This window comes from Rattus rattus, chromosome 2 (assembly GCF_011064425.1).
Source record: "Rattus rattus isolate New Zealand chromosome 2, Rrattus_CSIRO_v1, whole genome shotgun sequence".
Lineage (NCBI taxonomy): Eukaryota > Metazoa > Chordata > Mammalia > Rodentia > Muridae > Rattus > Rattus rattus.
Genome location: NC_046155.1, coordinates 118,661,334 through 118,688,189, shown reverse-complemented (window position 1 = coordinate 118,688,189; position 26,856 = coordinate 118,661,334). Strand labels below are relative to the sequence as shown.

The following is a 26,856-nucleotide window of genomic DNA, read 5'->3' as shown; positions in this document are numbered from 1 at the left end:
GCGGCGGCCATGGACAGCGAGCAGCCGGACAGCCTGGAGGGCTGGGTGCCGCTGCGCGAGGACCTCTTCCCGGAGCCCGAGCGCCATCAGTTGCGTTTCCTGGTGGCCTGGAACGCCGCCGAGGGTCAGTTCGCTGTCACCTGTCACGACCGCACGGCGCAGCGGCGCCGGCGCGGGCGACAGGAGGCCGGCGACGGGGGCTGCAGCTGGGCCGGGGCGCTGTCGGCTGCCGGGTTCCGCGGCGCGCACCGGCAACTGGCGGCGCTGTGGCCGGCACTGGAGCGCTGCTTTCCGCCGCTGCCACCGGAGCTGGACGCGGCGAGCGGCGCGGGCTGGGGCCTGGGACGCGGGCTGTGGGCGCTCGTGTGGGCGCTCGTGTGGCCGGCGCCTGCGAACCCTGGCGACGCGGCGCTGCAGGACCTGTGCCGACAGCTGGAGCACTACCTGGGCCTGGCGGCCGACGGCTGCGGCGGCGCCACCGTGCGCGACGTGCTCTTCCCGGCCCCGGGTGACTCGGCAGACTGCGAGGGCCTGAGCGAGTTCCGCGAGAGGACGCTGCGCGCGCGCCTGGATCAGACGGTCGCGCGGCTGCGCCAGGTAAGTGGCGCCGGGCCGGGGAGCCGAGGGCGGGCCTGCGGAACACTCGTGGCGCACGTGTGTGTGTGTGTGTGTGTGTGTGTGTGTGTGTGTGTGTGTGTGTGTGTGTGTGTGTGTGTGTGTGTGTGTGTGTGCGTGCGTGTGTGTGTTGCTAGGATAATCAGAGTGATCAGAATGAGTCTTCGCGCCGCCTTAAAGTTGAAACACAGTAGTGTGTGTGTGTGTGTGTGTGTGTGTGTGTGTGTGTGTGTGTGTGTGTGTGTGTGTGTGTGTGTGTGTGTGTGTGTTGCTAGGATAATCAGCGTGAGTTTCTGCGCGGCCTGGCTCTTGTTTTTTGGAAACAGTGTCTCAATCTGTGGTTCAGGCTGGCTTTGAACTCAGGACAGTCCTCTGCCTTAGCCTCTCCAGTCCCGGGATTAGGTAAAAGTTTACTTGCAGTTCTGAGCCAGGCTCCGCCCTTCACCTTTTCCCTGGTTCTGAGCAGAGCAGGATGTTGTAATGGGAAAGGCCAGAAGTATTGAAAGTAAAACTGAAAACAAGGCATCCCTGTAGGAAAAAAAAAAAACAAAACAAAACAAAAAACCACAAGCTAACCGGAAATAACTGGAGAAGAGGAGGAATGGCTAAACATGTCACAGAGGATGGATGACATTTAAAAGTATAGCTTTATTATTTTCTTCAAGCAAATGGAAAGCCCTCGGGAGGTGAGGCTTTATTCATCAGCTTTTAATGGCAAAAACAGGAAGGCTCTTTTGGACCAGAAGGAGATAGTTTGAGACACACACATTTATTACTTGTATGGTAAACTTAACAAACCCTAAAGAGAGGGGCTTTTCAATTTCACTGAAAGATTTAGGGAGAATGTATCTTTTACCCAGCAACAATTTCCTGAAGAGGCCCAAGTCTCAGAGCTTCATTCCCGGTTCTGACACTCCCTGGATGCTGAGCCACCACTCTAGTTTGTTTACTGTAGCTGTGATAAACACCCTGACCCACAGCCACTCTGGGCAGAAAAGGCTTATTTGGCTTACAGGTCTACATTATCTGTGCTCCACAGATAATGGATGGAGGCTGGTTACTGGCTTGTATAGCTACCTTTCTTTTTTTTTTTTTTTTTTATTAACTTGAGTAGTTCTTATTTACATTTCGAGTGTTATTCCCTTTCCTGGTTTCCGGCAAACATCCCCTCCCCCCCCCTTCCTTATGGGTGTTCCCTCCCACCCCTCCCCCATTGCCGCCCTCCCCCAACAGTCTAGTTCACTGGGGTTCAGTCTTAGCAGGACCCAGGGCTTCCCCTTCCACTGGTGCTCTTACTAGATATTCATTGCTACCTATGAGGTCAGAGTCCAGGGTCAGTCCATGTATAGTCTTTTAGGTAGTGGCTTAGTCCCTGGGAGCTCTGGTTGCTTGGCATTGTTGTACATATGGGGTCTCCAGCCCCTTCAAGCTCTTCCAGTTCTTTCTCTGATTCCTTCAATGAGGGTCCTATTCTCAGTTCAGTGGTTTGCTGCTGGCATTCGCCTCTGTATTTGCTGTATTCTGGCTGTGTCTCTCAGGAGCGATCTACATCCGGCTCCTGTCGGTCTGCACTTCTTTGCATCATCCATCTTGTCTAATTGGGTGGCTGTATATGTATGGGCCACATGTGGGGCAGGCTCTGAATGGGTGTTCCTTCAGTCTCTGTTTTAATCTTTGCCTCTCTCTTCCCTGCCTAGGGTATTCTTGTTCCCCTTTTAAAGAAGGAGTGAAGCATTCACATTTTGATCATCCGTCTTGAGTTTCATTTGTTCTAGGCATCTAGGGCAATTCAAGCATTTGGGCTAATAGCCACTTTATCAATGAGTGCATACCATGTATGTCTTTCTGTGATTGGGTTAGCTCACTCAGGATGATATTTTCCAGTTCCAACCATTTGCCTCAATTTTTCATAAAGTCATTGTTTTTGATAGCTGAGTAATATTCCATTGTGTAGATGTACCACATTTTCTGTATCCATTCCTCTGTTGAAGGGCATCTGGGTTCTTTCCAGCTTCTGGCTATTATAAATAAGGCTGCGATGAACATAGTGGAACACGTGTCTTTTTTATATGTTGGGGCATCTTTTGGGTATATGCCCAAGAGAGGTATAGCTGGATCCTCAGGCAGTTCAATGTCCAATTTTCTGAGGAACCTCCAGACTGATTTCCAGAATGGTTGTACCAGTCTGCAATCCCACCAACAATGGAGGAGTGTACCTCTTTCTCCGCATCCTCGACAGCATCTGCTGTCACCTGAGTTTTTGATCTTAGCCATTCTCACTGGTGTGAGGTGAAATCTCAGGGTTGTTTTTGATTTGCATTTCTCTGATGACTAAAGATGTTGAACATTTCTTTAGGTGTTTCTCAGCCATTCGGCATTCCTCAGCTGTGAATTCTTTGTTTAGCTCTGAACTCCATTTTTTAATAGGGTTATTTGTCTCCCTGTGGTCTAACTTCTTGAGTTCTTTGTATATTTTGGATATAAGGCCTCTATCTGTTGTAGGATTGGTAAAGATCTTTTCCCAATCTGTTGGTTGCCGTTTTGTCCTAACCACAGTGTCCTTTGCCTTACAGAAGCTTTGCAGTTTTATGATATCCCTTTTGTCAATTCTTGATCTTAGAGCATAGTAGCTACCTTTCTTAGCATGGGACCACCTGTTCCCTGGTACCCAACTATCCATTTGCAAGACCCTCTTCTATCATTTTAGCACCCAAGAAAAGGCTGATCTAATGGAGGCAGTTGCTCTTGTGCTTCCCCTTCTCGGGTGTTATGTAGACATTAAGTTAACTGTGAACCTTTAGAAAGCAGTGGCTTTGCTGTGTTTCTTTGAGGAAGGGGAGGTATAAGAAGAATTCAGCCATAAAGCAAAATCTTGATTGTTGTATACTATCTTAAGCTAAATCTAGAGTGAGTCTTTTAAAACTAAAATGGCTTTATAGAAGGATTCTGTTTGTGGGATCTTTGTTTGTTTTGAGACCCGGTCTCAGAGCCCAGGCTGTCCTGGAATTTACCATGTAGCTCAGGATGCCCTTGTGACGCTCCTGCTTCCGCCTCTGAAGAACTGCCTGGCATTATAGGCTGTTGTCAGCAGACCTTGTCCGTTGGGATCACTTTGCTGTATATAACTCACACACCCACTTCTCATGCGTGTCGATTTCACTTTACAGCAATGAGGAAACTAGGGAGAGTTTTCATTCAGGCCAGCCAACATCTGGTCCTTAACCTGATCATTTATATCAGACTTGGCTGTTTAAGTAGTACTAGAGGTTGGACCTTGAGTCTCTCGTGCCTGTGAGGCAAGCACTGTAGCAATGAGTCATCTCCCTCCCTTTGTTTTCAGGCAGCGTCTGACCAAGTTGCCCAGGCTGCCCTTGACCTCTGTAGCCCAGGCGGGCATAGTCTCACCCCTTCACTCCTTTGCTCCTGCCTCACAGGTCTTGTTCTGTTCTCCTGATGTGCCCACTATGCTTTTTTTCCAGAAGCCTTCTGTCCTGGGATTGACCCAGTTTCAGCTTCCTGGAGTAGTTGTAGTGAAGGCCTGAGCCACTTCCTGCCTTATCTTCCCAGAGTAACTGAATTACAGGTCCCTTCCACCAGACCCAGCTCACAGTTGGTTCCCCCTGACACTTCATTTCGTATATATTCTTCACCCCTCCTTCCAATTCTTTTTTTTTTTTTTTTTTGGGTTCTTTTTTTCGGAGCTGGGGACCGACCCCAGGGCCTTGCGCTTCCTAAAGCGCTCTACCGCTGAGCTAAATCCCCAGCCCCCCTCCCTCCAATTCTTAACATCTAGGTACGGAAAGTTACATTCTCCTCAAGTTCAAGTTCATTTCCTGCTGTTACATTCTAGTCTAGCTCATACTATTAAGCTGTTCATGTGCGGAATCCATCTGTCCATCTGGGACTTACAAACAGAGGAGTAGAAAACTAAGGGTACTGTATCCCCGCAAGTGTATGTAGTCTTTATGTTTGTTTTCTTTGAGGAGGACCTTGGCTTTGTAGCTCAGGCTGACCTGGAACTATTTAGCCCAGGCTAGCCTAAGACTCACAGTAAAACTCTTGCATTAGCCTCCCAAGTGTTGGGATTATAGCTTGAGCCATCATGATAATTATGATATTATTATAATTATTATCCTCTATTAAATAGTCATAAAAACAGTGTTGAATGACTGTGAGAATAGTAGTCCTCAGACCTGCCATTTTATTTAACTACTTTTGTGTTATTGGGCCTTTGGTTGGAGAACGTCTTCATGTTCATGCAGTTTAAAATTGCTGTTTTAAAATTGAGAATATTGGGTGTCTTTTATTTATTTATTTTTGGTATGATGTTGTAAACATCCAGATTCAAACTCTATTTACATTTTACCCTCTAGCTTCTTCAAGATCACAGAAAAGCCAACACCATGGTAACATTAATGAAAGTTTATCAAGAGGAAGATGAAGTCTATCAAGAACTAGTTACCATGGCAACCACATTCTTCCAGTATTTACTGCAGCCATTTAGAGACATGCGAGAAGTTGCAACCTCATGTAAGCTTGGTATTTTGGTATGTTTCCTGGTATTTTATCTTACTACCTTCTCTGTATTATTATTTTAGTCTCATATAAGGTTTAGTTCATTTTCACTTTGAGTTCATCTTTAAATTTAGATGTAAGATTATATATATATATATATATATATATATATTTTATATACGGTTTGCTGAGCATGTGCAAGCCTTCTCGAAGGAGAGAACGTGGACTGAGAGTGAAGATACCCTTCGCCCATTTTCTTGGCGCCCTAGAACACTGCAGGTTTGGAAGCATTAGCGTTGTTCCCCATGACAGACTGTGATGTGTGTTTCCTTTAGCTTATTTCCCACCTGTAAGCACACAGGTAGATTGCTTAGAAATTTAAACTTTAGTGAGTGCTGTTCTGATGACCTTTAATACAGTTCCTCATGCTGTGGTGACTGCCAATCATAAAATTATTTTTGTTGCTGTTATGAATCATAATATAAATATCTGTGGTTTCTGATGGTCTTAGGTAACCCCTGTGAAAGGGTCGTTTTACCCCCAAAGGGGTCACAACTTACAAGTTGAGAACCACTGCATTAGGGTGACCCTATTTAGAAAAGGCATATCAATCTTGCCTCGTGTGCAAACAGCTAGAGTCAGGAGACAGCAGGGAGATGCTTTGCTCCTCCGGCACTGGCTGTCTCTCCACAGGCACTTCCATGGCCACAGCAGGACTGTGCCATACTGCTTCTGTAGCCCCCTACGGGACTGTTCTCATCACTGTTGTTTAGAGTCCTTATGTGTGCAGTGTGTGTGTGTGTGTGTGTGTGTGTGTGTGTGTGTGTGTGTACACATGCATGCATAGCACACATGGTAGAGGTTAGAGGACCACTTGTGGAAAATAGATTTTCTCCTTCCACCGTGTGGGTTCTGGGGATTGAACTCAGGTCATCAGGTGTGGCTATCAGTGTTTCCACCCACTGAACCGTCTCACCAGCCTACAATATTAGAATACTTGTTACCCTCCAAAGAAACCTCATACCCGCTCCCAGTCATTTCCCATCTTCTCCAACCTTATGTAATGCATAATCTACTTTGCCTCTGTACTTGCTCTTTACTATGCTTAGCTTTTTATCTTTGTATATGGTATGTGTATGTGATGTTTGTGTGTGACTGTGGGCTCTCTGACCCGTGAGCTGCTGGGAATCCTCCTGTCTCCATTGCCCATTTTGGCATAATTGACTTTGCAGTTTGGCTTGGATTATGATATACGTGTGTTACTGTATCTGGTTTTAGATGGATTCTGGACTCTAAGTGGGTTCTAGAATCTGAACTCACGCAAGGCAACGACTTTCCTCTCTGAGCCATCTCCCCAGCCCATAGAAACCTCACAGAAGGGGAACAATATGGTGTGTAGTTGTGACTGCTTCCTCACTTAGCCGACAGACTACCCTCATCGGGAGGACAGACTGCTTTTGCTTACCCGTTCCCCCTTGGTGGACTCTTGGCTGGTTTACGTATTATGAACATTGCTGCCTCAATGTGTGTGTATACCTTTCTTTTACCATACCTGTGGCTACCTTTCTTTTTCTTTTTGGAGTCAGGATCTCAGCTTGCTCTCTATGTATGTAGCACAGGATGACCTTGAACTCAGCAACCTTCCCGCCTTAAGTTCCTGGGAATGTGATTACAGCCACAGGACTTACTTTCATTTCTCTGTGTGTAACCTAGGAAGTGGACCTGCTGGGTCACCATGTGTCACCATGCCTACCTTCAACACTTGTTATATCTGTCTTTTTATTCTAGGGTGGGAAGTGGTATCTTGTAGTTTTGACTTGCACTTGGGTAACATGGACCCAGCTGTGCCACCTTCCTGCCTTTGTGGAAGGGAGCTGGATGCTGAATGCACAGGAGGTCTGAGTTCGGACTGTTAGAATGGTGCATTGCAGCCTGGGCAATTTGGAAACAAGACTTTCCCCTTGTAGTCCTGGTGGCTCTGAAGTTGAAGATCAGGGTGCTGGCAGACCTGGTTTCTGATGGGGATTTGTTTGGTAGTGTTTAGCAGGCTGTCCTGATGTGTCGTGTGCTTACATGGTAAAGAGCAGAGAGACCTTATGCCTCTTTTTTTTTTTTTTTTTTTTTTTTTCCTTGGAGCTGGGAACCCAACCCAGGGCCTTGCGCTTCCTAGGCAAGCGCTCTACCACTGAGCTAAATCCCCAACCCCATGCCTCTTTTTTTATAAGGGCATCAATCCTTACCATAGGGCTGTATCCTTGTGGCTTAATACCGGACGATTTAGGCTTCCATATATGAATTTCAGGGCCCACAAACATTCATTCCACAGATATGAGTGGCACCGCCTGGAATACTTAAATGTGAATGTCTTTTCAGTGGCCATATCACATGCATTTAAAAGTATTTAAGTATTAAGTATTTAAGGTTCCTAAAGAAACTACGGCAAAACCAACGCCTGAGTGCTGAAGAACAGACATCTTCATCTGTACCGCTGTGTAGGATTCCCTGTCAGCCCTGGAACGGTTGTAGCGCAGAGTCTGTCGACAGTGCTTTCCCTTTGTACCCAGAGTACACCCTTGTCTTCAGTGATGCCCAGCACCGAGCCCATTGATGTCCAGTCAGGAGCTGACAAAGCAGTAGCAAAAAGAGTGGTCATGACAGTCCACGTAGCCACTTCAGAATTTCCTAATGGCATTCATTACATCATTCTTTTGTAGAAGTCCCTGGAAGAGGATGAGCTGGGTCCTAAAAGGGTGGCTGCCCTACAGAAGGAAGCCAGTGAGTGGACCAGACGGGCTGAAGAAGCAGTGGTCTCTATCCAGGACATCACTGTGAATTATTTTAAGGAAACAGTAACAGCATTAACAGGTGAAACTAAGACCCACTGTACTAAGATAAACGTAATTTTTATTCTATGCAAACACATTTGCACGCATCTTCAGTATCAGGATGCATATTTGGGGTGCTGGGGATTCAGTGGAAGGATAAGTGTGATGAGTGCCAGCCTGGTGGACAGAGGAAGTCATGAGGGGTGCACTTGCCCTGTACCTGAACAGTACGTGGGGTGCAGGCATGTCCAGAGCTCTGGCTTAAGAGGGCTTGGCAAATAGAACCTAAAGCAAGCTCGTGGGCTGGGTGCTGGAGAGCATGGAGGCCTTTTTATGAGGAGGAAGCCAGCTGGGTGGGGGTCACACTAGGTGAAGGTCTTGCACTGTGCATAATGCCCCAAATAGGAACTCTCATGTCTGCCAATCTGTGTGTTTATATGATATACAATAATATAAACACACATACGCATAAAGTGCCACCCTTGATATCTTTTAAAACAAATGGTAGGAGTCCCAGCTGCCCTACCTAGGTTGCCCTCTTTTGCTGTGATAAACTCCATAACTAAAAGCAACGTGGAGAGGAAAGAGTTTATTTCATCTAAAACTCCCAGGTAAGAGTTTTTCTCTGAGGGCAGGAAGCCAAGAGAGGAACTGAAGCTGAGCCCTGGAGGAATACTGCTGACTGGCTTGCTTCTCATTTGCTTGCTTGCTTCCTTCCTTCTTTTCTTTTCTTTCTTTTATTGAAAATAGATTTTGCTCTCATGTAATATATCCTGATTATAGTTTCCCCTCCCTATACTCCTCCCAGTTCCTCCCTGCCTTCTCTCTTTTCTGGACCTCCTTCTTTTTCTGTCTCTCATTAGAAAATAAGCAGGCTTTTAGGGATAGTAATAAAAAATAAAACATAGATAAAACAAAAACTAACACATTAGAGTTGGACAGAACACCAAACAGAAGGAAAGGAGCTGAGAGAAGACACGAGAGACAGAGCCCTACCTGTCCCACACTCAGGAACCACGCAGAAGCACTAGCCTGGAAGCCACAGGCTGTACGCCAAGGACCTGGTCAGACCTGTGCAGGCCTGTGCATGCTGCCTCAGTCTCTGAGTTCAGATGTGCATTGACTGTGCTGATTTAGAGGGCCTTGTTCTCCTGCCCCTCTGGTTCTTACCCTCTGTCTCCTCCTCCACAGGGTTCCCTGAGCCCTGAGAGAAAGGATTGGATGGAGACACCCATTTAGGGCTGAGCATTCCAGGTCTCTTACTCTCTACCTATCGTCTGACTGTGGATCTCTGTTTGTTCCTATCTGTGTGCATAAACACGTACACACACACACACACACACACACACACACACACACACACACACACACACACACACACACAGTTCCCTCCTGTGTGCAGGAGGAAGCTTCTCTGATGATGACTGAGCAAAGGCACTGATCTGTGAGTCTACTAGAATGTCATTAGGAGTTATTTTATTACTACCTTCTTTTTTAAAAAGAACAATATTATTTGATTTTTTTCCCCTAGGTCCCTGGGCTATCTAATCTCAGGTTTGGCCACCCAAACAGTGTTGGGTATGGGTTCCATCTCTGGAGTGGGTGGAGTGGGCCTGAGTGGGTCTTAAGTCAGATAAGATACTGGTTGTGTTTTGTGCTACCACTGCCCTAGCATATCTTGTAGGCAGGACACCATTGTGGATCAGGGGTTTCGAGACTGAGTTGACGTTTAAGTTTCTCTTATGGTAGCACGCAGAGTACCTTCCTATACCAAAGACACTAGAGTTGAGGGGCAAAGGCTTGATGTAGGCAGCGATGTGACTCCATGGTTGGTGAACTGTGTAGGTGGTGTCTTCAGCACTGAGGCTGTGCCATCAGCCTGAAGAGCAACCTGTAATGTTGGCCACAGCCCGGGTTTGGGGAATTCCCACAGGACCCTTTGGCCAACAATTCCGTTAGATGTAACCCACCCAGGCACTAGAAGCTTCATTTTGTCACAAGAGATGGCTAGTTGGGGCTCTGTCTCTCCACTATTTGTCAATTTTATTTATATCATCTTCATATATATATATATTTTAGGAAGCTTCTACTGTATTAGGTTTCCACACTATCCCTCAGATGGCCCTTAATTTAGCTGTCTCTCCCCCTGTTCCTCCCTCATCCCCTTCTCTCCTCTTGAGCTTCCCATTCCAGCCCCTCCCCCATCCATTAACTATCTTTACTATTTCATTTTTCTAATGAGATCTGTTTGTCTCCCCTAGTCCCTTACTTTATAAATAACCTCTGGTTCTACAGATTGTAGTTTGGTTATCATTGACTTAATGGTTGATAACCACATATAAGAAATTCATATTTTTTTTCTAGTTCTATTCATTTGCCTACAGATTTCATGATGTCACTTTTAAAACAGCTGAGTAATACTCCACTGAGTAATGTGGAAATGTCCCACAGTCTCTCCATGCATTCCTCTGTTGAGGGGTGTCTTAAGTTATTTATAGTTCCTGGCTACTTTGGATAGAGCAGCAACGGCCTTGTTTGAGCAAGTGTCTCAGTAGGAGGACAGAGTGTCCCTTGGGTCTATAACCCAGACTGGTATAGCTGAGTCTTGAGGCAGACGATTCCCATATCCTGGTGAACCACCACACTGATTTCCACAGTGGCTGTGCAAGCTCGCACTTCCATAGGCAATGGATGAGGTTCCTACGTCCTCACCAGCATCCTCAGGTGTAAAGATGAAATCTCAATGGCGTTTTGATTTGCATTTCCCCCGATGGCTAAGGATGTTGAACATTTCTTCTAAGTGTTCCTCAGCCATTTGAGGTTCTACTGAGAATTCTCTGTCTACATCTGTACTCCATTTGTAATTGGGTTATTTGTTTTCTTGATACCTAGGTTTTTTGTGTTCTTTATATAGTTTGGGTATTTATTCTCTATCCGATGTGTAGTTGGTGACGATCTTTTCCCTTCTGTAGGCTGCCACTTTGTCTAAATGACATGTTCTTTGCTGTGCAGAAGCTTCTCAGCTTCCTGAAGTCCTATTTATTAATTGTTGGTCTTAGTGCCTGTGCTACTGGTGTTCTGTTCAGAAAGTCTTCTCCTGTGCCAGTGAGTTCAAGGCTATTTCCCACTTTCTCTTCTAACAGATTCAGTATATTTGGTTTAATGTTGAGGCCTTTGATCCTTTTGATCAATAGCTGAGTTTCAGGCAGGGGATAAGTATGGATCTATTTGCATTCTTCTACATGCAGTTGTCCATTTTGACCAGCACCATTTATTGAAGATGCTTTTTTTTCCTTTTCAGAGTGTATTTCTGGCTGCTTTATCAAAAATCAGGTTTCCGTAGGTGTGTGGATTTATATCTTGGTCTTCAATTTGATTCCATTGAGCAGTGTGTTTGTTTTTGTGCCAGTGCCATGCTGTTTTTATTCCTGTAGCTCTGTAATACAACTTGAAATCAGGGGTTGTGATACCTCCAGAAGTTCTTTTATCATTCAGGATTGGTTTAGCTATCTTGAGTTTTTCTTACAAAGCAGAAAATTGTCCTTGCAAGATCTGTGAAGAATTGTGTTGGAGTTTTGATGGGGATTGTGTTGAATCTGTAGACTACTTTTTGATAGATTGGCCATTTTTATTATGTTAATTCTACAGAGCCATGAGCATAGGCGATCTTCCCATCTTCTGATATCTTCTTCAATTTCCTTCATTATTGTCTGAAAATTTTTACCATACAAGTCGTTCACTTGCTTGGTTAGATTTACCCCAAGATACTTTATATTCTTGGAGGACACTGTGAAGGATGTTGCTTCCCTGGTTTCTTTCTCAGTCTGTTTGTCATTTGTATATAGGAAGACAACTGATTTTTCGGAGTTAACTTTTTTTTTTTTTTTTTTTTTTTTGGTTCTTTTTTTGGAGCTGGGGACCAACCCAGGGGCCTTAAGCTTTTTTAGGTACTGGGAGCTGACACCTAGGAATAGGGATGGGCTAGGAGAGGATGTGTGTGTGTGGGGGAGTGTTCACTAGACAGAGGAAAGCCTAGTGTTCTGCTGTAGCAGGTAGTCTGCTGCAGAGCTGGAGATGAGACTGGGGGATTTGGAGGAGCTGAGGGAGAGATCAACAGTTAGCCTGCTTGCTCCCCTGGCTGGAATGGCCTGTTGGTCCCCAGAGAATGCCTGCTGGAGTTGGGGACTGGGATAAAGCAGGGAGGGGAGTTTGGAGAGGAAGATCTGTGTGATTCCCTGGAGGAGGGGGCAGGGGGAGAGAGGCCTCAGCAGACGCTCTGCTGCAGACCTAGGGATAAGATTAGGGGTTGTGGAGAGGGTAAGAGAGAGGCGATCTAGTTAACCTACCTGTTTCCCTGGCCACAGTGGTCCCGGGTTGTCAGTGAGTGCCTGCCGGAGCTGGAGGCTGCTTCCCTGGCTGTCAACATCCTACTTTCTTATACAAGTCAAAAAAATGCCCTACAAACATGCCCACAGGACAGGCTGATGGAGTCAATTGCTCTGTTATCCTCTTCCCGGGTGACTGTTTGCATCAACTGACCAGCACATCAGTGTTTAGGATTTGGGATTAGACTGAAAGCAGAGTAATGGTCCCAGTGTTGGTCAGACTGTTCATAGGAACCTGTCTAACTACAGAAATAAATAGTCTGGACCAAGGTATAAAAGCAGGGCTCTCAGTGAGGTGGGTCATGAGTGTGTATAGTCCTGCACATAAATTGAATACCTGAAGTTTTCTATTAGTGGCTTTGTGTTACTTTTTGTGGTAATTGTTTTAGTAATAAGAATCAACAAGGAACTCAGGATTCATTAATGAGTTGTTGTTTTGTTTAACTTTATTAATTATAACTCAGGAATGCAGAAGCAAATGGAGCAGGATCAGAGGAGATTTGGCCAGGCTGCCTGGGCCACAGCCATGCCCAGGCTAGAAAACCTCAAGCTCATGTTAGCTCGGGAGACTCTGCAGCTTATGAGAGCCAAAGAGCTGTGTCTAAAACACAGACAGGCTGAAATCCAGAGGAAGGTAAGGCAAAAATAAATAGACCCTCTCTCTAGAACCATGTCGTCATTTAGATTGACCTTCCGTGCTGGGCGTTGCTAATGAGCGCTCTGGTTTTCTCAGCACACAGTGGGTGGGCCAGGAAGATTCCTTTCCTGGTTCTCGAACTCTGAGTTTAGGGTTGAAGTGGGGACTCACTTTAAAAATCAGTCCAGCAGTATGTTCAGTACATACTCATGTACATACACATGCAAACATTTGTGCATACATGAGCATGCATGTGGCAGTGTCCTGTATAGCCAATTCCTTCATGCAGGAGCTAAGCATGTTCCCCATCACTGAGCCCAGCCCAGCATGGCTAAGCATAGGCTCCATCCTGTCCTAACTAAATGGCTCTTCTTCTTAGGATCACAAACAGGTAAGCAGTTCCCATAATCTTGGGGCTTTAAAGCAGTCTTGTCAGTAGCTGTCTTAGATCCAGCTGCTGTGAGGAGATACCATAGTTGGAGTGACTACAAAGATATTTCACTGTTTCTCACAGCTGCAGAGACTAGATACCCAAGACCTAGGTGTCTTGGGATTCAGTGTCTGGTGAGGGCTCTCTGTCTGTGGCACTTGTTCTTGCTGTGTGTCCATGGAGAGAGGACGCACACTAAGAACCTTCTCCACCACAAGGCCCCGCCCTCAACCTCATCAGAGCTAATTACCTCCAAAGGCTCCCTCTAACCCCGCTGGGGTTTAGAGTGCCAACATCCAAACTTGGGTAACACCCTCCACCCATGCACTATCTCATTGCCATTGTGTTTCTAAACCATGAACATGCTGATTTGCTTAAAGGATAAGGTGAAGTGTGTGTAGAAAATGCTGACTGAGTTTGAGTGTGTCTCTTGATGTGTTTCTGCTGTCTCCTGTCTGACAGTGAGCACCACGGAAGAGTAGAGGACAGCCAGAATGCTTTGCAGTTCTCTCGCTATGCTAACCAATCTGTTTCTCCTTACAAACCAGGTGGAAGATCTTCCAGACCAAGGAAAGAATTTAGGGGTTGTGGATGAGCTAGAAATCCAGTATTACGAGACGCAGTTGGAGTTATATGATGTTAAGCTTGAGATACTGAGGAATGAGGAGATGATCCTTGTCACACGGTTGGACTCTGTTAAGAGACTTATAGCAGGTAACGTTAGTGTTCTCTTAGAGGAAGGCGAGCCACGTGTTTGAGGAGAAACAGACCAGTTACCAGTTTCTCCTTATAAATGACCAGTTATATCTACTGAACGTTTTTAGTTCTCAACAGTGTATTCAGATATACAAGAGACAAAGAAATCCTTATGCCCATTACATAGAGGCACTCAGTGAAAGCAATTTGCTGTTTTTAAAATGTGCTACAATGGAAAAGTGAATATCAGTGTTTAAAAGCAAAACCATAAACTCTATCAAGTAACCTTATTTTTACCCAATACATAAAACTCATTTAAGTAATAATAATAATGATAATAATAATGATAATACCCACAGAATTTTAATGGCTGCATAGTATTCCTTTTCTCAGGCATGCTGTGATTTCTAGTTTCTTCCTGTCTTGAACTTCGGAGCAGCAAACAATTTTCTTTGCATGTGTCCTTGTGTGAAGCAGGGATTTCTGATAATTTATGAGATAAGTTTCTAAAGATAGAATGGTTGGGTTAAGGGCAAAGCTTTAACATTTTAGTATATGTCTGCCAAAATGACATTAACAGTCACTTGAGATGCTTTCCTCCCCCCTCTGCTGTTTCCAAGGCCTGGCTTGTAAACCCTCAGAGGCTACAGGAAAGGCCACGGAAGCAGGGTCCCATGTATCGTAGCTGACCTCAAACCCAGCGCAGTTCTCCTTCCACAGCCCTGCTGAGGGCTAGGGCCACAGACGTACACCGCCACACCTCACATCAGTTTCCTTACTGAGATTTTAATGTTTTTGTTGTTTTAAGACAGCATTTCTCAGTGTAGCCCTGGCTGTCCTGGAAACAGCTCTGCAGACCAGGCTGGCTTCAAACTCACAGAGAGCCACCAGCCTGTGTCCCGAGTCCTGGGACTAAAGGCATACACTGCCACGGCCTGGCTCTATTTTTATGTTTTATAATGCATTTTTATACATGCATGTCATTGTGCTTTGCTCGAATTTGCCACCCCATTACCTTACCCACACCATGTCATCTTTCTCTCCCAATAGTTATCCTCCCACTGTGGTGTCTACAGACACGTGTGTGCACACACTTACACACACACACACACACACACACACACACACACACACACACACACACACAGTGTCATCGATTCTTCTGGGTTTTGGTTTTGGAGGCACACTGATGTAACTGGCCCCCTGACTCAGGATCGCTGTGTAGTCAGTGGTGGCCTTCATTTCCCAACTGCTGGGGATGCAGGTGTGCACTGTGGGGCTCAGGATTCACCACACAAACCACGTGAACACTGAGCTCAGCGAAGTGAGAAATAGTTTACTGATGCACACCCAAGACTGAATGTTCAGGACCACAGAAAGGACTCACGTGCCTAATTGTTATATCAGTCTTTTAAAGGAAAAATCCACAAAACCCATAATGAGCTCCTGTGCAGGTGCAGGACGTGTTTCCCAGTGGTCAGCTCTGACTAAAGCCATTTTACACAAGACAGTTAGTTCATATTGACCTCAAACTTGAAGATTCCTACATAAAGTTTCGAGGAATTTTTTAAGATTAACAAACTTCATACGGAACACAGCAGGGATGTGGTCAGCTTGACCCTGCTCTGAGTCAAGTTATTTCTCTGTGTCAATGGCTGGCAGGCGTGGAACAAAATGGCCACAGCTATGCTGGGACCTCAGCATGGTACACACCCTGCTGTAATGTATCTAGGCTCTGCAGCTGAAAAACCAATCATTCCATGTGTATCTAATATTTTAGAGTATTTTCTACATTAAAGATTTTATTTAATTGTTGGTCATACGGTAAAATTGAAACTTTTCTCCTCAAATTGGTATCAATCATTGATTTAAAAAATTATCTCCTGCTGCTTCTCAGACTCAGAGCCAGCACCAGTGATGTAGTCTGAGGGTTCTCTTGCACTCACTGTGAGGCTTCCTGGTGTGGGTTCCATGTTGCTTCTCACCTGTAACACCCATGTCAGCCCCTGCCTCTCCCGCTACCTGCTCCTCCATGGTCTCTGACTTTCTCACTTCTTTATTCTTCCAGATGAACTTTAGAATCACTTTGGCAGCTTTTAACAAACAAAAACTCCCCGGAATTTTGATTGGGATTGTGCTTAAAATTAGAGATTACTGGGGGAGAATTGTCGTCTTGCAATTTTGAGCCTTCTCACCCAAGATCATGGTAGGTCTCTCCACCCCTTCAGTCTCTTCCCTAAGCCCCTTCTGGTTCACGGCTCTCACACAGGGCCTCGACTTTTGGTTTAATCAGCTGTGAACACTTTATATATTTAGGGGACCCTTTTATTTTAAAAAAGTTAATCTGGAAGGACGTTCTCCTTTGAGACTCAGGTTTGGGAAAGAGATAGAAAACTTGTTATTCTGTGTGCTTCTGAGGGTTTGGGATTGTTGCCACGTCTATTTTTAAAAACTAATATGTAGTCAAGAGTAAAGACTGGTGAGGCAGTTTGTGCTGTGTTGGGGCATTTAGACAGTAGGTGTGAAGAACCCTGAGCGCTCATTCCATTTGCTAAGGAAGAAGTGAGCAAGCACGTGGGTGCCCACACGGACATTCTCTCTCCTCTCTCTCTCTCTCTCTCTCTCTCTCTCTCTCTCTCTCTCTCTCTCTCTCACACACACACACACACACACACACACACACACACACACACACACACACACACACACTATACTTATCACCATGAAATCAGAAATAACAGAACACTGGGACATTCTGAGAATGTTCTAGTGAATACTATGTGGCCATTAAAATGCTATTTCCAGCACATGGAACATGTTTTGAGAGAACATTGTCACTTTGTGCAGCTATATAATAAATGTGTATATGTAATATTAATATTGTTTTCCCCTACATGATGCAATTACAGCAGTCTTTACATTTAAAGATAGTTTTTGAATTATTTCTTATAGTAAAACATGCCTAAGAAAATTATGAATCTTTTTAGAGAAACAAGCTGAAGTGGTCTACTACGACCCATGTGAAAGCCCTGAGGAGCTGAAGAGCCTGGCTCCTGACCTGGAGCTGCACCTTGGTGACAACGGAGAGCTGAGAGCACTCAGTCAGCAGTGCCAGCAGCTGGAGGCTCAGCGGGGCCGCATCTGCTCCAGGAGAGCCCAACTCAGGAACAGAAAGGTACCGTGGCGAGCTGCCTGCCTCCTCCCGTCTAGGCTTTCATTGTTAATACAAGGTTAAGAGGTTTACCCACATAGTGATTAATGTTCTGTGTGTTTGATCTCAATGGCTAGACCTAAATGTACTTAAAATGTTAGAAAGTTATGTTTCTTTCAAGATTGCAATGTTTGTCTTTATGTCTGGATTTTAATTATTTCATTCAGTAATTGTTTGTTGAATGCCTTCTAGAAGCATAGTTCTTTCATCATCACAATAAGAGTGGGGACCATGAGATGTTCATAGAGTGCAGCACATAGACCTCAGCTTAGTCTCAAAGCCATGACGGGAAGAAGCCATCCTCTGACCACACACACAGTTAACAGAGAAGAGTGCCCACAGACACTTAATAAATAAAAATAGACGGAAAGGGAGCTGGGTGTGGTGCTGATGTTCAGGCCTGGAATCCCAGCTACTCGAGGGGCTGGGGCAGGGTCAAGGCAGGCTGGGGAGCTTACAGAGACACCACTTCCAATTGAAGAAATGGCTGCAGGTCTAGTTTAGCAGTAGACACTGGATGGCAAGTATAGATTGATTCTCAGTTCAATCCCCGGTGTCACAGGAGAAACGTGCAGCATGACATTCTATTCCTCTTTATGTATTAAAGCTGGTCACAGACACAGTGTTCATCTCACTTCATATTTTACATCCAGTGAAACAAAACAAGAAAGAGAACAGATTTTTTGTTGCAAAGTTTTTTTTCATACAGTATGTATTGATCATGTTTTCCCTTCTCAGCTCCTCCTAGATTCTCCCCACCTCCCTACCCACGCAATTTTGTTCTTTCTGTCTCTTAAAAAAATAAAACTGAAAGGTGAAACTCAAAACAAACAAAAGACTAGTAAGGCAAGAACATGCAAAAACAAAGCAGAATGAAACTAATTCACTTTCTTTTTTAAAAATGTCATTTTTTAAAATTTCATGTTCATTATTTTGCCTGTGAGTGTCTGAGGGTGTCCAGTCCCCTTGAACTGGGGTTATGTACAGTTGTGATCTGCCATGTTGCTGCTGGGAATCGAACAGTTAGTGCTCTTTTTGAAACAGGGAACTCAAAAACCAGGCTGGCCTCAAACTCAGAGCTGTGCCTGCCTCTGCCTCCTGAACGCTAAGACTTAACCAGTGACCCACCTTTCCAGACCCTCATTTGCTCCCTTAATCCTAAAATAGTATAATTACATAAAAACACTGAGAAGTAGAATTTTTCCAACAGAAGAGAAAGTTCCTGCATTTTACAGTAATTGCCATGTTTATTGTGCTTTTCCTGTTGGAACTCTAAAGTATTGTCTGCCTAAGGGACAGGCATCATCAGGCAGGTGCTCTGCCCCTGAGCTATACAGCCCCGCCCCACCCTGCTGACCTCAGCCTCCCGAGCAGCTGGGATTATAGGCAGATGCCCAGTTCCTCTTCCTTTCTAGCCTCTAAGGATGCCACTCTTCCACACAAAAGTCATTTCCTGCAATAGTGTCTTTGGGAGTCTGTGCTTGCGAGCCGTAGTCTCGGGTTAGAGCTGTTCTCCACAGCCTGTTGCCCTTTGCCCTACACTTCAGAGAGACTGAGTCAGGGCAGTGTGGCTCAGCCCCTGGTTCTGTGCCACTGTGGTACGGTAGATGGAAGAAGCCTCATCTCAGTCAGGAAGACAGGACAATGTGCTCTCTTAGAGCAGTGGTTCTCAGCCTTCTAACACTGCAGCCCTTTCATACAGCTCCTCATGTTGGGGTGACCCCAACCATAAATTATTTTTGAGGCTATATCACACCTGTAATTTTGCTGCTGTTTTGAGTCGTAGTGTAAATGTCTGTTTTCCAATGGTCTTAGGCGACCCCTATGAAAGGGTCATTTGACCCCCACCACCACCATCCCCAGCCACAAAGGGGTTGTGACCCACAGGATGACAGCCACTGTCTCAGAGTGAGTGGGAGCATAGCCAGCATCCTGCAAATGTGTTTCTTTCTCTGCCCAGCCTAGAAGCTCTTTACTGGGTTAACAGGATGGGGCTGAGGGCAGGTTTCAGATGTAGGTGTGTGTGTACATAGATGGAGATCCCAGATAAGGGCATGAGATCTCTAGAGCTGGTCACAGACCATTGCAAGCTGCCCCACGTAAGTGCTGGGAACTGAACTCTTCTTCTGCCAGAGCAGAGAGCACTCTTAACTACTAAGCCATCTTCAGCCCCTGCAATTTCTCTTTAGCTCAGGTTTTTTATTTGTTAGGAAGATAATCTAATGATACAAATCTCACAATTACACGAGGGTAAAATAGTACCATGGCTCAGGTTGAAAAGATAGTGAATGTTAGTATTCGTTCCTACTGCCTTCCCCACTGTATACGAAGCATTATAGTGAGTGGTCAGCATGGGAGAAGGAAGTACAGTCTTAAACGTGATCCTCCCAAGGGTTTCTAGGCGGGCTATGGTTTTGGAAATGTAATCAGTATTTATTGTATGAAGACATGGGTTTACACAGTCACATTCGAATGGCTGTGGCACCCCGAGACAGTGTGTGCTGCTGACCCATGTATATAAGGAGACAGCTGACTCCAGCAGGCTGTCCTCTGACCTCCACATGCTGTGGTGCGTGTGCATGGTTGGTCCCCCACCAACATAACTAAATGTAATGGAACAGATGGTCGGGACACTAGCTCAATGCACTCCATTGGGAACAAATGGCACCTGTGGGCTGCCCTTGTCAAAAGACTATGGAGGAGGACCTCTTATTGGCCCTCACTGAAAAAACCAACCACCTTACGTATTAGTTAAAGGGCAATGCTTTCAACTCTACTCCAGCCCGTGTCTTACTAACAACCACGTGTGTGACTGAAATTCTCTCACCAGGATCACTGCCGAGAAAATCATCAGCTTAGACTGCAACAGGCCAAACAAAACGTGAGACATTTTCACCAGCATCACAGCATCCAGATGGTAAGTACCTGAGAGAACAAGTCATAGCTGTCGTGTGACAGTGGGCTAGCCTGTGGAAACTACGTAGCTGGGACAGATGAGGGTGGGTCTTCCTTCCTAGTAAATATATACATAACTGGAATTATGGGCATTTTATACAAGGATGTGTTTGTTTACATATAGAAAAGAGACAAAATAAAAGAAGAGGAACAAAAGAAAAAAGAATGGATAGACCATGAACGCCAGAAAACACTGGAGCGGCTAAGAGCATATAGGGAGGTACGTTCTAGAATGATCACTCAGCACGTTTATCTGGGGAGATACGAGTCTCCCCAACCCTAGAGAAGAGTATAACACATTATGAACACACAACATAGAATTTTAAAATGCTATTATGGATAAAAACATGAATTGGGAACATGAATTTCAAGGCCACAGTAGCTGCCTTCTCCTCTTTTGATTGAGGCAGGGTCTTAAGATGCAGCCTAGTAGTTACCCTTCTGTCGCTGTGGTGAGAGAGCATGACCAAGGCTACTTAAAAAAGCAAGCATTTGTCGGGGCTTAGCTTTGTGGGTGATTCGTCATCATCGTGTTAGAGCGCAGCAGGCGGGCACTGAGCAGAGGCCGAAAGCTGACATTTGATCTACAAGCATTAGGCAGAGAGAGAGAGGTGGGGCCTGACTGGCTCGCCCCAGTGACTACTTCCTCCTGTAAGACTACACCTAATCCTTCCTAAACAGCCCCTTAACTGGGGACAAAGCCTTCAAATAGGAGCCCTGCTCGTTCAAAATGAATTCAAAATGAAGCCCAGTCTTCAGTCCTCCTGGGTCATCCCCAACTGCTGTATGTGTGTGCTGCACGCTTGGTGACAGCGTGAGTGTGTGCCACCATGCTGCTACTGACAGCATTGAAACATGCTTGGTTGGGTTCCTGCTGCCTTGGTGTTAGCTGGCTTCTCTTCGGTTTCATTTTTCATGTGTATGTTTAAGCACACATGTCTGAGGGGTCAGAGGACAATCTCAGGTGTCAGTCTTCAGAAGCATTCCATTTGTTTTTTGAAGCCTGGAGCTCAGCATAGCTCTCCCCCAGCTCTGGGGTTACAGGCTCCTGCCAGCACACCTGGCTGGCTGTGCACGCTGGGGTGAAGGCAGGCACTCTGTCTGCGTGAGCCACCTAGCTTCCTCTTTCTTTGTAGTCTCCAAAATGTCACCAAGGAGGAAGCATTGCCTGTAAGTACAACCAAAGTGCCCTGCTGGGGTGATGAGCATTTCATCTCAGCGCCCCTTTCCATCCTCATTTATTACACACGAAGTACTATGACCACTTGGTCAAAGCAGTCGGTTCTGAGCTGTGGCAGGTTTAGGCTAGTTTCCCCCAAAAGCAAATATAATTGTGGGGTTTTGCTTTTAGGTTTTTGTATTTTGTTTTGTGTGGTTATTTTGTTTGGTTATTAAGATAGTGCGTCACTCTGGCCCAGGGTGGTTCCACCCTCAAGGCAGCACTGCTCCTGCCACTTGGGCAGTGGTCCGTGAGCTCATGAAGCGGGCTCAGGAGTGTCCTTGCCAGGGGATGCTCGGGGCAGTGTTGGTTTATAGATTTGTTTGCAGAGTTGCACCATTTGACGGCCTGGATGGTGGCCAATCTCTCACTAGCTTTTCGTCCTTAGAAGGGTCCAGCTCCTCGGTCTGCACTGAAAACGAGTTGCTCAGAATCCATGGTGTCAAACCTGTCAGGTGGATGCTCTCAGAAGAGGCTCTCAGCAGCTCAGCACAGGACCTCGGCTCTTCCTGCCTCCGGCAAAACCAGAAGTGCTGCTCCCTTACCTGAAGCCACTGTGGAACCCCCTGAGCATCAAGATCCCTGTGGCAGTGCCCCTGGCCTGGCCCTTGCTCCTGTTAGTGACCAGACACTCTCCGGATCCAGTGAAGAGATGTCACTAGCACCACAGCCACCGCCACCACCTCCCCCTCCTCCTCCCTCCTCCTCCACCACTTCTTCCTCCCTCTGCTTTGCCCTCTTTTCAAGGTACCACTCATCAGAATATAGGGTTCCAGACTCTGGCAACAGAGGACCAGCCGTTCCCTCTAGCCTGTGATATGTCTGCCAGAAGACCAGGAAGGTCTGATTGCCAGGAGGGTTTCCAGCGTCCAGGTAACCCACTGCACTTCTGCCTGCCCCCTCTCTCTGGGTTCAAAAGATGTCGAAAACATCTCTTAGTTTCAATTTAGAATCTTCTTCAGAATTATCTTGTCTCAGAGTATGCCACCATCTTGTCAGTTAGTACTAACAAGTATCTTGTCTCAGAGTATGCCACCATCAGTCTTGTCAGTGCTCTCCTATTGCAATTAGTACAAACAAGACTGAACCTGACAAATGCTAACTCAGCCTGAAGCCACGTCTCTACCAGAGTTTCTCAGTACAGCTGTGACTGGCGCTGTTACACCCCTGAGTCATCCACAGAACTCAAGTGTTAACTGAGAATACCAGAAAAGTGCACCACCTTTTGTCTTCACACTAAACACACCCAAGTATTTGTTTAGCAAGGGCCACGTTCTCATGCATAATTCTATCATGGCTTTAGACATTACGTTCAGGGGAAACTCTCTCCTGAATCTGCCAGGACTCAATGCCTACTGCACCGGGGAGGGCTGTCTTAGAGAAACCGTGGTGAATGGCTGTGCTCTGGCTGAGTTGCTCCCCCTAGCACAATCTTACAGGGATAGGGGTGAGTGTGAAGCCCGTGGAACAGTTACACGCTGCTTAGTCTGGGGCTTCAGTGTGTCCAGAACAAGGTCTGAAGGAAAAATTCCTACAGGCTCAGGTGGCAAGCAGCCCACCTGTAGGCTTGCAACACCGTGTGGCTGGTCTTTGTCTGCCCAGATTAGAGTTTGGATATGGGCAGGTCTTGGGTTGGATACACACAGTTTTGAGGGCTCTGTTCAACTTACACTACTCTGTGGTACTAGAGATTAAAAAAGTGTGAATTAGAGCTCTCAACTGTGGGATCAGCCCAATCGGTTCTCCACGAGATCTCCATTAGGTGAGATCTCCAGTCCAGAATGGAAGTCATTGTTAGCCATAGTCCAGCTCTTCAGTCCCAGCTAGAAATGAAGGCTCACCTGGCAGATGTCAAATTTAATAGCTTTACTCATGCCCCTGCGTCTGGCAGGTGATGAAAGGTTTCACCCCCTCATGGTCTCAGGGTGCCAGAGTTTTTGAAAAAATAGCTTCTCCCCAGTGTCTTGGAACTCTTAGCTAATTTGTGTTTTGACAGCATTTTACACCCTCAAAAATAGAGCCCTTAGCCCCCTCAGGTAAGGTGGGTGGAATTCAGCACACTGTACAGGAAATGTGCTGGTGCCTCTCCTCAGCCTCACTGAGACGATGACAAAGTGTATTACTCTAAGCCTTCCTGTGTAGAGAAACCTGCCCACCTGCGTCACGGGGGAGGTGGTATCACCGAGTAATTGCCAAGACTGAAGTAGAGGAATGTGGGGTGAACGTTCAAGATGTTTTTAATGGAAAAGGAAATGTCAGATACAATTTAGAGGGAGCTCAGTCTTGCCCTGTGGGTCAGATTGCTCTACCACAGACACTCGTTAGGGTGTCTGTCTTACGTCATGTGAGCAGAGATGGTTATACTGTGGTCTGGAACTTACAATGGGTTTGAGGAAGTCGGATAAACCCTCAGCTGTCAAGTTGTCCTGATTAAAACAGAGTGTGCGCTGAGAGCTGGTCTGTCTGTGCGGTCAGTGCTTCCCTATGGCATGTGTGTCCGTTAGATCACGGCATGAACTGCTATGTTTTCTGGAAGCCCAGGTCTTCACCATACTTGCTCTCTAATTTCAGGCTCTATGGATGAAGTGTTGGCCTCTCTCCGGCAGGGCAGGACCTCTCTCCGGAAAGTAGAAATGACCGCCCGGCCCCCTCCCCGCACCTCGGTCAATGAACAAGTTCTGGCTGCCATCAGGCAGGGGGTGCAGCTGAAGAAAGTCCACACAGGCCCCGATGTGGACCCCAGCAAGAAGAGCACCAGCGACCTGGAGAGGAGCATCAGAGAAGCCCTGGAGAGAATCAAGAAAGTGTCTGCTGACTCAGAGGAGGACAATGATGAACAGAGCCCTGTCGAGTGGGACCACTAGGCTCTTAGGCTGACAGATGCAGGCAGGCCCAGAACCCTGCCTGGGTCAGCGAGGCTTCTCTGGGAAGCCTTTAACACTGGGAGGACAGCGAGGAGTGCTGACTGTCACACACCATCCACTGGTGGGTAGGCTGGATATGGGAGCAGTACTTTGTCCACTCCAGAGTCACTGACCCTGCAGGGACAGGACTGTGGTACACGTTAGACAGCGTCCATGCATAGAACACTGGTTCCTCACACTTCAAGGCTTGAATGTGAGCATTTTAGCAATAATCAGAATGAATTGTATATATCCCAGAAATACTTAAATATTTAAATGTTATTTTGTGTACTGAACACAGAAATTCATAATAAACAATATTTATAGTGCATTTGTGTTAGGAGAACATGGTCTCTGACCATGAAAGCAAAGCTCTTCCTACTGGGTTGAAAATTTCCCAAGATTTCAGTTGAGCAACTGTTAAGGGCACTACCAGCACCGCCCACCTCAGGAACTGCTCTCCTGAGAACTTCATGCTAAGTCAGGGATGGAGCTGGACCAACATGCAGCAGCAGCAGCCTGGTCACTGCTCACACTGCCCCCACCTCCGCTCCTCTAACCACTCACCCCAGTCCTCAATCCTGCATTTCTACCAAACTAAATGAACCCACATTTCTTGTTTCCAAAGACCTTCAGTTTCTTCTGCATTCCATCTGGCCAGTCCCCGCCGGCATGACGGAGAGAGGTCTGAGCCCTTCAGCAGCTGCACTTGGACCTGTGGCTGGAGATGTGACTGCCACCTGTCAGGAAGCCCTGGGCTGACACGGCTGAAGGCTCCTCTTTGCCAGCCTGGCTCTGACATCTGGTGTGTGGGAAGCACAGGCTCACACTGCCTCGGCACCTGCTCCCTAGCAGGTTCAGGGGGGCTTTAGTCACTGCCTCAGGCCTCCTGCTCCTCCAGAATGAATTTGGTATTTGAAAAACCATCCAAATCACAGCTTCGCAGGATTCTGCCTTAGTTGGTTTTTTGTTTTTTTTGTTTTTTTTTTTGGTTTCCATGCTGTATTGCAATTTTAGGATTGTAATGCAGGTGTCAGGAAGCTGCATCAGGTTTGGGTTAACTCAGCTTGCTTTTGCCAAAGGTTTTGAGAAACCTTCAAAAAGTGACCCTTTTCACAAACAAGTTTTCCCAAAGTTCCTAATCCAGTGGTGTTTTAGTATTGCAAACTTCTCTAGAACCTTCTCCCACTCATTTCCCTTACCACTCACCCCAGCCACTTCAGCTAAGCCCTCAACCCATGCTCTGGCCTCTGGGATTCAGGAGCGTGAGGGCAGTGTGCCCTCTGCAGTCTGACCTCCCAGTGGTCTCTAAAGCATTGCTGCTTGATATACAAGGTGAGGGCCAGCCCCGCTGCCTGATCACTGACTCAGAGAACCGGCTGTTGCCCCTGCAGGTTTTAACCCAGTCTCCACCCTGCTGGTCTCTGTCCCCCATAGTCCTGCTCTGAAGCTTAGGTGACTGGAATTGCTTCGTTGGTAGAGTGCATGCCTCTAATATGCACGAAGCCCTGAATTTAATTCCTAGCATGGCGGATAGCCAGGCTCAGCAGTGCATAACCTTTAAGTCTAGCACTTGGGAAGGATCCAGAGTTCAACACCATCCATGGCTTTGTCATAAGCCCTAGGCAAGCTCAGGACAGGCAAGACCCAGTCTCAAAAGATAAGTGAATAGTCTAGCAGGGCGGGGTTTCCTATCTAGCTGGTTCGACTGGGGATATGGAGTCTGGGGTGGCCATATACACTGGCAGCATCTTCCGATCTCTGCCAGAGCAAACTGAGTACACGGGATCCACCCAGACCATGTAGGTAAACAGCTCATAAGCCTTTTAGTAGTCACAGGTTCCTCTTTGGGGCTCTTAGTCTAAGACCATCTAGGAGATAGAGCGCAGGGATTCCGCAGAGACCCTTGGTCACACTTTAGGCCCGCTGCTGGACATTCCGTTTCCTCAGGCTCTTCTCCATCTCCACCTATGCAGTTCTTTCAGACAGGAACGATTATGGGTCAGAACTCTGATTGCTCTGGGAAGCCCTTCTGAAGTGGACTGATGACCCAGAGAGCAGCTACTCTGAGACTCCTCAGAAGCACTGACCTCTGGGGACCTAAGGGTGGCTCAGGCAGTAAGAGCCCCTGATGCAGATGACTTGAATTGCAAGGCTTACAACCTGCTGCAAATCTGGCTCCAGGGGATCCCACACCCCCTCTGGCTTCCATGGCCACTTCTATGCATATGACGCACATGCATTCATTCACACAGGCACACAAACATACACATTATGTTGTAACGTCAGGCCAGGTTAGATGGCTCAATAAATAAAGCCACATGCCACCAAGCTTGTCAACCTGAGTTCATCCTTGGAACCACACACATGTCTGAGACTAAAGTAGGAAATATGTACCCTGCAGGCTTAGGGGTTCTGTTTGCAGTTCAGACAGACACTTAAGAGGAAGTTCCTGTTTATCCCAT

The 26,856-nt window shown here is 46.4% G+C and overlaps 1 protein-coding gene across 1 annotated transcript; it reads left to right on the top strand.

Moving 5' to 3' along the window:
- Positions 1-25,315, top strand: Whamm (WASP homolog associated with actin, golgi membranes and microtubules). Its single transcript, XM_032893318.1, is given in 11 exon segments — positions 1-597; positions 4,989-5,162; positions 7,845-7,995; positions 12,805-12,974; positions 13,956-14,121; positions 17,091-17,278; positions 20,145-20,231; positions 20,394-20,489; positions 21,877-22,184; positions 22,186-22,361; positions 24,060-25,315. Coding segments are annotated over 11 exon segments (2,397 nt in total). The 5' UTR covers positions 1-9; the 3' UTR covers positions 24,353-25,315.
- Positions 25,316-26,856: the final 1,541 nt, after the last annotated feature.